Raw genomic sequence first — 13,433 nt, forward strand, 5'->3', positions numbered from 1 at the left:
TGGTCTCCAAATTAGAGGAAAGACATTCTGGCTATTGAGAGAGTGCAGCGTAAGTTCACGAGGTCAATTCCTGGAATGGGGGGACTACCTTATGCTGAAAGACTGAAGCGACTGGGCTTGTATACCCTTGAGTTTAGAAGACTGAGAGGGGATCTGATTGAGACATATAAGATTATTAAAGGATTGGACACTCTGGAGGCAGGAAACATGTTTCCGCTGATGGGTGAGTGCCGAACCAGAGTACACAGCTTCAAAATACGGGATAGACCACTTAGGACAGAGATGAGGAGAAACTTCTTCACCCAGAGAGTGGTGGTTGTGTGGAATGCTGTGCCCCAGAGGGCATTGGAGGCCCAGTCTTTGGATTCATTTAAGAAAGAGTTGGATAGAGCTCTCAAGGATAGTGGAATCGAGGGTTATGAAGATAAGGCAGGAACAGGATACTGATTAAGGATGATCAGCCATGGTCATATTGAATGGTGGTGCAGGCTCGAAGGGCAGAATGGCCTACTCCTGCACCTATTGTCTATTGTCATAAGAGAATTGAGTCGTACAACTCCTTCCTTTTAGCAAGCTTCCCCAAATGATAATCCAAAAAAAATCTCCATGCATGCAAAGCACCATTCTCACAGAACACCCCTAAAATCAATCATAAAACCAGTGAAGTGTTTTCCCTGATGTGAATTCAAGCAGTTATTTGGAATCCATGGGATTTTCATTTAAGGATTCAAGATTCGTTGTTTAAAAAAAGTTTCACTGTCCTTTCTTTGATGTCCTTAAAAAAATTATTCCAGGTGTCCATAATCCTTCAACCAAAGTCAACAAAACTTATTAACTATGAAACTGTCATAAATTTGAATCTTAACATGGGGTCTTTTCACACATCCATTTGTGGAGATGTGATATTGATGTCCCAACCCATCTGGAACAATTCCGACCCTGCGTTGAAGCTTTAACTTCGTAGCCAGGTTGTAACTTTAGTGCTTTTCTGAGCTTTTAAGCATTAGTGAAGTGCAATGCAATTTGAACAATCATCTTTTTCCGTCAGTTGAATCAGCATTGATTAAAAATGAGTACCGAAATTTTCACAATCTCCTCTTGTCTGTGCATTTCTGACTTGACAATTTTTTTTTGGCGAATAACCTATTACAAACAACATCAAATTTATCCATTGACTGAAATTAGTTGAACAAAGATTTTCTCTTAAATCTGAAAGCTAATGATTTCTGTGTACCTGTGCTCATTTGACAGCATAAATATTTTTTCCAGTAGTTCTGCATTTTTCTTTCCATGGACTGCTTCTGAGTTTAATCATTTAACCTGTTTGTGGTTTATATCTTTACAGATTGCAACGCAAATTGGAGTACTGATTGCTAAGGTTGCCAGGTTAGATTGCCCTCGACACTGGCCAGAATTAATTCCCACACTGTTGGAATCTGTTAAGGTTCAGGATGATCTGCGTCAGCATAGGGCACTGCTTGCCTTTTATCATGTTACTAAGACACTGTCATCTAAAAAACTGATAGCAGACAAGAAGTTGTTTCAAGATGTAAGTATTTTTAAACATACTTTGATAAAGTTTATATTTATATAAAGTGATAGAGTTTATATTTAAATATCATTGTACATGTAAAAGAACAGCTTTTGAACTTGGAGGGTGGAAGGAGTATATGGTTATTTTAAGCAAAAGGATGGTTTAAGTGTGGATTTGTAGGAGACAGTTGAAAGGACGAAGGTAGCACACAACAATTATTTTAGGAGAAAGTTTGAAAATACGACAAAATGGAGAAGAATTTGATTATAAAGACTGGTGAATTGGCAGCCCATGAACAGTAGTTTTCTCCACGTGTTATGCCGCAGCAGATACATGTTGTTATGACCAAGACAGAGGAGTGCATTGTTGTTCTGATCTTACTACTTCACTGGTAGCAACATAAAATATTATATCCAAGTGTTGATATGTCAGTTGTCTTCTGTATTAGACCCGGAATAAAAAAATCCATTAAGTTTCTTTAATAAACACAATTATCGATTTATTACAAAACACATTATGGAAAGGTGCAAGTTTAGTTATTATGCAAAATTTGTAAGATGAAAATATAAATACTTATCCTTCTAAATATCTGAATAAACACACATATTATCTTACTCATCAGGTAAAGAGAAAAAAAATACTGATTTCTCTTTGCAAAGATTGAATTTTGAAAAGTGAACCACTTCATCCATGGCGGTTTTTCTTGAAGGCAAAAGGACAAGAGGCAAAATGTTCCAAAGTGTCTCAATCAGGTGTTCTCGCATATTTGACCAAGTCACTAATCATGCTGGGTTCTCCCTCAGGTTTTAGCAGAAATAAGTTGCTAAGGGAAAAAAAATTAAAAAGTTTTTTTTCATTCAAGCTTCCAGAGGAACAACTTGGTTTTAAACTTAATTCACCACAAAGGTGCTTCATAAGTAGGAGGCACAAGCTGTAGCAAAATTTCCTCAACTAAAACTACACACCAGCTCCCAGCTGGAAAAACTAATATGAGAACAATATAGAACAATATGGAGCTGGACAATATAGTCGGATTCTAGATGAATTATTGTCTTTGTGTTTGCTGGTGGTTGTAGAAAACAGGGATAAAAACTGTGTTATAATTAAATTTAAGTTTTAGATGAAATGTATGAATGAGGCAAGGGAGGAAATAGCAGGGGCACTAGCAATTTTCAATTCCTCCCTGGCCACAGAAGAGGTGCTAGAGACCTGGAGAACAGCCATTGGGATACCGTCCCTCAAGAAGGGAGGAAGAGATGAACTAGGAAACTAGAGGCAGTCTGTCTAACCTCAGTGGTAGGGAGACTATTGGAAACAATTCTGAGGGACATAATTAATCTGTACTTGGATAGGCAGGGATTAATCAAGAACAGTCAATATGGTTTTGTTATGGTAAGTCATGTCTAACCAACTTGATTAAATTGTTTGAAGAGGTGACCCTGTTTGTAGATGAGGACGATGTTTTTGATGTAGTCTACTTGGGCTTCAGGGCTTTTGACAAGGTCCTGCAGAGGAGATTGATACTGAAAGTAAGATTCCATGAAATTCAAGGAAATCTGGCTAATTGTATCCAGAATTAGCTGAGTGTCAGGAAGCCAAGGTTGATACTCAAAGGGTGCTGTTGTGACTGAAAGCCTGTGTCCAGTTAGGTTCTTCGAGGAGAAAGTGAGGACTGCAGATGCTGGAGATCAGAGCTGAAAATGTGTTGCTGGAAAAGCGCAGCAGGTCAGGCAGCATCAAAGGAGCAGGAGAATCGACGTTTCGGGCATGAGCCCTTCTTCAGGAATGAGGAAAGTGTGTCCAGCAGGCTAAGATAAAAGGTAGGGAGGAGGGACTTGGGGAAGAAGTGTTGGAAATGCGATAGGTGGAAGGAGGTCAAGGTGAGGGTGATAGGCCGGGGTAGAAGGAGGTCAGGAAGAAGATTGCAGGTTAGGAAGGCGGTGCTGAGTTCGAGGGATTTGACTGAGACAAGGTGGGGGGAGGGGAAATGAGGAAACTGGAGAAATCTGAGTTCATCCCTTGTGGTTGGAGGGTCCCTAGGCGGAAGATGAGGCGCTCTTCCTACAGCCGTTGTGTTGCTATGGTCTGGCGATGGAGGAGTCCAAGGACCTGCATGTCCTTGGTGGAGTGGGAGGGGGAGTTGAAGTGTTGAGCCACGGGGTGGTTGGGTTGGTTGGTGCGGGTGTCCCAGAACTGAGAGGAAAGCCTATGTACATGCACCCCTTAGGTTCTCTGTTCAACAACATTCTCGTTGGCCCTACTATTAAATGTGTAAGTCCTGCCCTTGGTTTGTATTACCAAAATGCAACAGCTTGCATTTTTTCTAGATTAAACACCATCTGCCATTCCTTGGCCCGTTGGCCCAGTTGATCAAGATCCCGTTGTACTCTTAGATAACATTCTTCACTGTTCATTATATTATCAATTTTGATGTAATTTGCAAACTTATGAACCATGGCTCCTGTCTTCTCATCCAAGACGTTAATATAAATGATGAACAATAGTGGACCCGGTGGACCAATGCTTGCTGCATACTGCTGGTCACAGGCTTTTAGTCTGTACAATGACCCTCTGCCGCCACTCTGTCTTCTACCGTCCAGCCAATTTTGTATCCAGTTAGCTAGCTGTCCTTGAATGCCATGTTATCTAACCCTACTAACCAGTTTACCATGCAGAACCTTTTCAAAGGCCATGCTAAAGACCATGTGGACAACATCGACCACTCTACATTCATCGATTGTCTTGGTCACCTTTTCAAAAAATGGTAGTACCCCTTGGAAGCATTGAGAATCAGTGGGACCTTGGTGTGCATAACCCCTGCTCCCTTAAGCTAGCGGAATAGGTTAAGAACGCAAATGGGAATACTTGCCTTTATTAGCTGAGGCATAGAGTTTAAGAGCAGGGAAGATCTGCTGGAACTGCATAAAACATTGGTTAGGCAACAATTAGAGTACTGTGTGCAATTCTGAACCTTCACCATATTTCCAGGCAGAGCATTCCATACCTTAACATCTCACTGTATGAAGATTTTTTTTCTTGCATCACCCTTGCTTTGCTTGCACGTCATTTTACATCTATGCCGTCTTGTTCTTATTTCACTTACAAGTGGAAACAGCTTCACCCAATCTGCTCTGTCCAGCCCGCTCATGACTTTGAAAACCTCAATCAGATCTCCTCTCGATCGTCTTCTCTGCAAGGACAAGAGTGCCAACTTCTTCAATCTATCCTCATTGCTGAAGCTTTTCTATAATGTGGCACCCAACTGTACACAATACTCCTATTGAAATTTAAGAAGTGTCTTGTACAGGTTGAACCTTCAATGATTGTGCACATGTACACCCAGGTCCCTCTGCTCTTGTACTCCTTGTAGAATTGTTCCTCTCTTTTATATTGTCTTTCAATGTTCTCCATACCAAAGTGTATCACCTCTCACTTCTCTGCATTAAACCTCATTCCCCACCTATCTGCCCACTCTGCCAATTTATCACAGTTCTTTTGGAGTTCCACACTATTGCTCACACAGTTTGCAGTTCTTCCAAACATTATCCAAGTCCCAAGCCTACAACTCAGCACCGCCCTCCTGACCTGTCGAATACTCCCCCCTCTGATCTATCACCTTGTCCCTCACCTTCATTCACCTATTGCTTTCCCAGCTACCATCTCTCCAGTCCCACCCTCCTCCCTTTTATCTCTCAGCCCTAACCCACAAGCCTCATTCCTGACGAAGGGCTTATGCCTGAAATGTCAATTCTTCTGTTCGTGTGATGCTGCCTGACCTGCTGCCTGACCTGCTTCTCCAGCAGCACACTCTTGACTCTGATTAAGGAGAATGCGACAGCTGCATTGAGAGAGGACACATTGGAGGGGACCTCCAGCAATGCCATATGGGTAGAACTCAGGAATAAGACAGTAGAAATCACAAGGATGGAGTAATGCTATAGTTCTCCCAATAACCAGCAGGAAACAGAGGACAGATACATAAGTGGATCATGGAAAGATGTTTGTAAGTAGATAGGGGAGGAAGTCAAATACAGAGGAATCTCGATGATCCGAAGGACACGGGCAGGGAGTATTTCGTTCAGTTAATCGAATGCCGGATAACATAGTTTAGCTAAGCAATGGGACCTTGCGATCTTGCTGGATAATCCGATAACACAGAAATGTAGGACAGGAATAGACAGGACTGGCAGCTTAATGTTCCACAGTATAGATGCTATAGAAAGGGAAGCAAGACAGGAGGAGGAGTGGGTATTTGCTTTGGGATAACATTGCGGCTGTACTTTAGGAGACATCATCCAGTCAAATTATAATGGGTGGAACTTAAGAAAGGTGTAATTACTTTGTGGGATTGTATTAAAGGCCCTCTAATAGTTAATGAGAAATTGAGAAGCAACTATGTAAGGAAATTGCACCTATTGGTAAGGAAAATAGGAACGTAATGGTACAGATTTTAACTTTCCAAACAGACTAGGACCATTATAGTGTTAAGGGCTTAGATGGGGTGGAATTTAAGTGTGTACACAAAAACTTTCTTATTCAGTATGTGGATATACCCCCTGGAAAATGAGCAACATTTAAACTTCTGTTGGAAAATAAGGCAGGGCAAGTAACTAAGGTATCAGTGGAGGAGGACTTTGGGGAAAGTGATCCATAATTCTACTAGTTCTAAAATAGTTATGGGAAAACATAGAACTGATCAAAAAGTTAAAATTCTAAATTGGAGTTAGGCCAATTTTGACAGTATTGGACAGGAACTTTTAAAATTGCTTGAGGGAGGATATTCACAGGTGAAGGGACAGTTGAAAAGTGGAAGGTCTTTAAGAATGAGATGACAACAGTCTAGAGACTGTATGTTCCTGTTAGTGCGAAGTGCAGATAGGTAAATGTAGGGAATGCTGGATGACCAAAGAAGTTGAGGTAAAAACAATGACTGCAGATGCTGGAAACCAGATTCTGGATCAATGGTGCTGGAAGAGCACAGCAGTTCAGGCAGCATCGAGGAGCTTCAGCAAAATCCTCGATGCTGCCTGAATTGCTGTGCTCTTCCAGCACCATTGATCCAAAGAAGTTGAGGTTCCAGTCAAGAAAAAGCAGGCATATATCAGACAGCTGAATGAATAACATACTCTCGGGGGAAATCAGGAGGTCAAAAAGAGAACAAGAGATGATTTTGGAAATAAAGTTAAAGAGAATCCAAAGATATTCATGAAGTACATTAAGAGCAAAAGAATAACTAGGGAGAGAATAGGGCCCCTTAAAAATTAATGTGGCCATCTATGTGTGGAAGCACAAGAAAATGGTAAAATACTAAACAAATATTTTTTGTTCGTATTTACTGTGGAGAAGAGCATGGAAGCTAGGGAACTTGGGGAAATAAATAGTGATGTCTTGAAAAGAGTTCATACTACAGAAGAGGAGGTGCTAGAGATCTTAAAAGCATAAAAGTAAACAAATTCCCGGAACCTGATCAGGTGTTTCTCAAAACTTAGTGTGAAACTGGGCAAGTAATTGCTGAGCTCCTTGTTGTGATATTTGTGTCATCGATAGCCATGGGTGAGGTGCCGGAAGACTGGAGGATGGCTAATGTCCCATTATTTAAGGCAAGTTTAAGGAAAGGCCAAGGAGCTAGAAATCCGTGAGCCTTACGTCATTGGTGGGTAAGTTTTTGGAGGGAATTCTGAAGGACAGGATCTACGTGCATTTGGAAAGGCAAGGACTGATTAGGGCTAATCAATATGGCTTTGTGCCTTTGGAATCGTATCTCACTATCTTGATTGAGTTTTTGAAGAGATAACAAAAGAGATTGATGAATGTAGAGCAGTAGACGTTCTCCTGATGGACTTCACCAAGGTGTTCTACAAGGTTTTGTATGGAGACTGGTTAGTAAGATTAGATCACACAGAATCTAGGGGTAGCTAGCCAGTTGGGTACAAAATTGGCTTGAAGGTAGGAGACAGAGGGTGATAGTAGAAGGTTGCTTTTTGGACTGGAGGCTTGTGATCAGCAGTGTGTCACAAGAATCAGTGTGGGTCCACTACTTTTTGTCATTTATGTGAATGATTTGGATATGAATATAGGAGATCTGGTTAGTAAGGTGATGTAGTGAACACTGAAGAAGATTATGTCAGAATACAATGGGACTGTGATCATATGGGCCATTGGGCTGAGGAGTGGCAGACAAAATTTAATTTATAATTGTGAGTTGTTGCATCTTGATAAGGCAAAACAGTGCAAGATTTATACAGTTAATAGTAGGGCCCTGGAGAGTGTTGCCAAACAAGAAGTCCTATGTGTGTGGGTGTATAGTTCCTTGAACGTGGAGTCGTGGGTGAATAAGGTAGTGAAGAAGGCATTTGGCATGCTTGCCTTCATCAGTTGAAGCATTGAGTATAGGAGTTGGAATGTAATGGTGCAGATATACAGCATATTGGTGAGTACACTTTTGAAACACTGTGTATAATTCTGGTCGCCATTCTATAGCAAGGATGTTGTTAAGCTTGAGTGGGTGTAGAAAAGATTTATAAGGATGTTGCCAAGATTGGAGGGTTTAAGCTATAGGGCGAGGCTGAATAGACTGGGGCTTTTTGCCCTGGAGTGTCAGAGACTGCAGTCACCTTTATAAAGGTTTATAAAATCATGAGGGGCATGAATAGGATGAATAGCCAAGGAATGTTTCCTAGGGTAGGGGAGACTAGAGAGCATAGGTTTGTGCTGAGAAGGGAAAAATTGAGAAAGGACTTAAGGGGTAACTTTTTCATGCAGAGGATAGTGCATGAGCTGCTAGAGGAAGTGGTGGAGGCAGACGCAAGTAAAAAATAATTCAAAAGACATCAGGATGGGTGTATGAATGGGTAGAGTTTAGAGTTTCATGGGCCAAATGCTGGCAAATGGAACTAGATCAGATTGGGATGTTTGGCTGGTGCAGGCGAGTTTAACTGAAAGGTCTGTTTCCGTGCTATATGACTTTATGACTATGTAAAAACAACAGTGTTGTTATGGGTGATTTTTAACTTTTCAATATTGACTGGGACTTGCTTTGTGCCTGGGAATTACATGGGGCAGAGGTTGTTAGCTGCCTTCAGGAGGATTTCTTGAAACAGTCTTGAAGGGACTGTGCTAGACTTTATATTGGTGATTGAAGTTTCAGTGGGCAATCACTTTGGGAACTGTGATCACAATTCCATAAGTAGCTATGGATAAGGATAAGACTGGTCCTTAGGTGAAAGCACTAATTTGGGGTATGGGTAATTCGAACAATATTAGGCAGGAACTAGAGAAATTATATTGAAGGTCGTTGTTTGAGGTCACATCTCACATTTGACGAGTAGGAGTCTTTTACATGTGAGTTGATCAGAGTTCAGGATGTTCCTTTGAGGATGAAAGATTAGGGTGGCAAGATTTGAGAACCCTGGATGATGAGCGATATTGAAAGGTTAGTCAAAAATGAAAAGGAAGCATATATAAGGTTTAGGATACTGAAGTCAGACCAGGCCTTTGAGGAATATAAAGGAAGCGGGAAAGAACTTGACAAATTAAGAGGACTAGAAGAAATGTTCTTGGAAAGGATTTAGAAGAATCCCAAGGCATTTTATATTTATATTAGAGGGCAATAAGGCAAGGATAGGTCCACTCAAGAACAAAGGAGGGAATTTATGTAAGGAACCAGAGGAAGTGGATGAGGTATTTAATAAGTAATGAGTAATCACCAAGGAGAAGGGCATAGATGATGGTAAGATTAGAGAAGGGTACGTTGATATTCTGGAGCATGTCGATATTAAAGAGATGGTATTGGGTTATTTGAAAAACATTAAGGTAGATAACGGGTCTCATCCTTGGATACTGAGGAAGACAAGGGAGGAGATTGCTGGGGCTTTGTCAGAGATTTTTGTATCCTCTTTAGCCACAGGCAGGGACCAAGAAGGCTGAAGAATAGGCAATATTGTTAGTTTGATTAAAAAGGATAATCCAGGAAATTATAGGATGGTATTCTTATATCAATGATAGGCAAATTATTGGAGAAAATTCCTAGGGAATGGATTAACTCGCATTTGGAAAATAATGGACTTAGGGATAGTCAGCATGGCTTTCTGCAGAGGTGATCTTCTATTACAAATTTGATTGAGTTTTTTGCGCAAGTGACAAAATTGTTTGATGAGGGAAAGGCGGTGTATGCTGTCTAAATGAACTTTACTAAAGAATTTGAAAAGGTTCTTCAGGTCCAGAAGATTAAGTAACATGGGATTCATGTGATTTGGCAAATTGGATACAAAATTGGCCTGGCCTTAGAAGACAAGAGGATAGTTGTTAAGGACTGCTTTTCTGCCTGGAGCTCTGTGACCAGTGATGTTCCGTAAGGATCCGTGCTGGGATCTGTGTTTGTGATATACATAAATGACTTGGATGAAGAAGTGAGTGGTTTGATTAGTAAAGGTGCATTCAATATGAAAATTAATGGAAACAAAAAATGCTGGAAATCATGGCAGGTCAGGCAGAATCCATGGAGCAAGCTAATGTTTTGAATCTAGATGACTCTTCATAAGAGCTCGGTTAAATATTAAGTGTAAGGTGAGAGAGGGAAACGTTCAAGAAAATGTGTGAGTGGTAGAAGTCTGGAAGGGGAGGGGAGCGAGGGGAGGTTATAGAAGCAGAAATGATCGCAATGTTTAAGAGGCATTTAGACTCAAAATATTAGCTTGTTGTCTCTCCATGGATACTGGCTGACTTGCTGTTATTTACGACATTTTTTTATATTCAGATTTCCAGCATTTGCAGTAATTTGCTCCATTAAAATTAATGGACTTGTGTATAGTGAGGAAGGTTGTTAAATGATATGGATCAGTTGGAAAGTGGAGAGAGAAATGGCAGGTAGAGTTTAATCCAGACAAGTGTGAGGTGATGCATTTTTGGAGGTCAAATGTAAGAGGAAAATGTATTGTAAATGGCAGGATGCTTAGGAACGTGGATATACAGAATTGATGATCCATCTCTGTCTCCTCCAAAGGACACACACATGACAGATGCCAATCAAATCAATTAATTGCACATGATGTCTAGAAATGTCTGAAGGCACTGGAGATTGTAAAGGCTCTGTGGACTGATAATATTTCAACAATTGTAGTGAAAGCTGTACTCCAAAATTTGCTGCACCCCAGCCATGCAATTTCAGAGCAGCTGCAACACTGGCATCTACCTGACAATGTGAAAAATTGTTGAGGTATATCCTTTACGCCTGGCCTATGTCTTCTGTCAATCTGGATAGAAATACCAAGTAAATTGGGGAATTCTACATACTTTATAAAATCGTTAACATTAGTGCTGACTCTGAGAAGTGTGGGACTTGATTTCCAGCATGCTATTCCAGTGAAGCGATTTCAACATCAGCATTTTTGGGAATATAGAGGTCACTATTGACCAGAGCTGAACTAGACTAATCACATCAATAGCTGTAAGAAAGCGCATATCTGAGGCTGCATCTGACACCTCTTGGCGTCTCTACCATTTATATAAGGTGTATGGTGGAATTGTATCACTCATTGGAATGGTGGCAGTAGTGTTGAAAGAATTCAATCCTCTCCACGACTTAGAAGTTTGCTTCATTGAACACTCGTCCACCACTAGCTGACTGAATTTATGATATGTTAAGCTTGTACTGTCTACTCAGGTATACTGCAGTAATCTAGAAACTTTCTTTAATACTCAATAATTCAAAAAGGATAAGATCATAAGGTATTACAGCAGTAATAACCAACAAGTATATTTCCTTAAACTACGTTCTCTGCAACTTAGACATGTCTTTCCCAAAAAAGGTGAAGGAAATCAATAGTTGAAAACATTATTTGCCATTCCATAATATTTGTGTAATGTTTACTTTGTAAATTGTGGTATGTGTCCTGTTTGGTAACCACTAAGTAAAGTTTAATTTAAAAAAAATTCACCAAGTGTCTTTCAAGGTGATGCATTTCTTTTTCCAGTTATTCCTTTTTCTACAGTCTAATATGATGGGTGCACTTCATAACTTGCTATCAGAAAAGACATGAATTTGATATTTTTAATATCCTTTTGTTTGAAGTGTCATGACAACAGATGAATGGTCTTCCCTCTGTTGAAAACTTAATGAAACTGCAATAGTATGCAATAAATTGCATGCTCCCAGAGAATAAAGAATATCATTATGTTCTGAAAGAGTAATAGAGAGATTGATGTTACAAGTGACGGATACAATATAAGTTAAAAAATCAGCGTTTCAGAGCCTTCGAATTCCCAAGCATTTGTTTCATAGTTACCTATAGGTATGTGCAGCAAACAATTTATTTATTGAAAGATGCTAGAAGCAGCAGTGGAATAATTGACCAATTAATTTGTTTTTTTTCTGGATGATATTTGCAGAGTACATGTTGACAAGGACAGCAGGAAGAACCCTGCTCCAATTTAAAGAATGTTCTGAGCTATTTTACATTTGCCTGAATTAGTGGCTAAGTTCATTTAAAATTTCAGGAAGTGCAGTACTTCACTTTTGACTTGACTGTCAGCTGCTAGTCTTAACTTTAATTGTCAAACATCATAACTTGTGCATTCTTCATAGCAGCACTTCTACCATTCAAAGTGCTCAATCAGTATTCACCCCTCTCCTACTATAAAAATGTTAGTTTTCCCTTAATTCGGTATTCTTGCACGTTGCCCAGACAAGTATAAGTCAAAAAGCTTCAACAAAATGTACCTTTCTTTCAGCACTACTCTCATCTTCCATTTTTCATGTTAATTCCTTTTCAGCCAATCTGCCCTCATGTTGGTTGGAAAGATATGTATTAGCTGTTGAAAGAACAGAAAGTTTGAATAATGTTCAGATGTCAGTAAACCTGGAATCTTTTGTAAAGTTAGGACTAATTTCACACTTCGCATTTAGTAGATGTTAAAAAATAAAAAGACTGCAGATGCTATAAATTTGGTAGTTGTTGACCTGTGTACGTTAATGGCCTGTTAACCTGTACAAAACCTGGTGCCGAACTTGTCTGAAGAGAGCATATATGAAAATTCGGTGAAACTTTTGACTGGTCACCTTGTCTAAATGTTAGTATTGATTTTCCTACATCTTAGCTAGACTTAATTATAATTTTTTTTAGGAAGAAGTAATATGCAATTTACTTTTCTTCAAAGATTAAATAATTTAACTACAGCCTACCTTGACACTGTCCTATCCGCCCTAGTCCAGGAACTTCCCACATACGTTCGAGACACCACACACGCCCTCCACCACCTCCAAGACTTCCATTTCCCCAGCCCTCAATGCCTCATCTTCACCATGGATATCCAATCCCTCTACACCTCTGTCCGCCATAACCAGGGCCTCCAAGCTCTCCGTTTCCTCCTCTCCCGACGTCCCCAACAGTATCCTTCCACCGACACACTCATTCGTTTGGCTGAACTGGTCCTCACCTGTAACAATTTCTCCTTCTAATCCTCCCACTTCCTCCAGCATGGGCACCCATATGGGTCTCTTTGTCGGCTACATAGAACAGTTCATCTTCCGTAGTTACATCGGCACCACTCCCCTTCTCTTGCTCTGCTACATCGATGACTGCATCGGCGCCACTTCGTGCTCCCGTGAGGAGGTTGAGCAATTCATCAACTTTACCAACACATTCCACCCGACCTTAAATTCATCTGGACCCTTCCCCTCCCCTTCCTGGACCTCTCCATCTCCATTAATGACGACCGACTTGACACCGACATTTTTTACAAGCCCACCGACTCCCACAGCTACCTGGATTACACCTCTTCCCATCCTACATCCTGCAAAAATGCCATCCCACATTCCCAATCCCTCCGCCTCCGCCGTATCTGCTCCTAGGAGGACCAGTTCCACCCCAGAACACACCAGATGGCCTCCTTCTTTAGAGAC

General features: G+C 40.5%; 1 protein-coding gene across 3 annotated transcripts in view; it reads left to right on the forward strand.

The window, feature by feature from the left end:
* Nucleotides 1–13,433, forward strand: part of ipo11 (importin 11) — a 458,122-nt gene that overhangs the window by 60,558 nt on the left and 384,131 nt on the right. For all 3 annotated transcript variants that reach the window (XM_043689423.1, XM_043689430.1, XM_043689427.1), the window contains exon 5: nucleotides 1,346–1,549. In XM_043689423.1, the coding sequence (XP_043545358.1) occupies nucleotides 1,346–1,549 (204 nt within the window). The remainder of the gene's footprint in view (nucleotides 1–1,345; nucleotides 1,550–13,433) is intronic.

This window comes from Chiloscyllium plagiosum, chromosome 1, assembly GCF_004010195.1.
Source record: "Chiloscyllium plagiosum isolate BGI_BamShark_2017 chromosome 1, ASM401019v2, whole genome shotgun sequence".
Classification (NCBI taxonomy): domain Eukaryota; kingdom Metazoa; phylum Chordata; class Chondrichthyes; order Orectolobiformes; family Hemiscylliidae; genus Chiloscyllium; species Chiloscyllium plagiosum.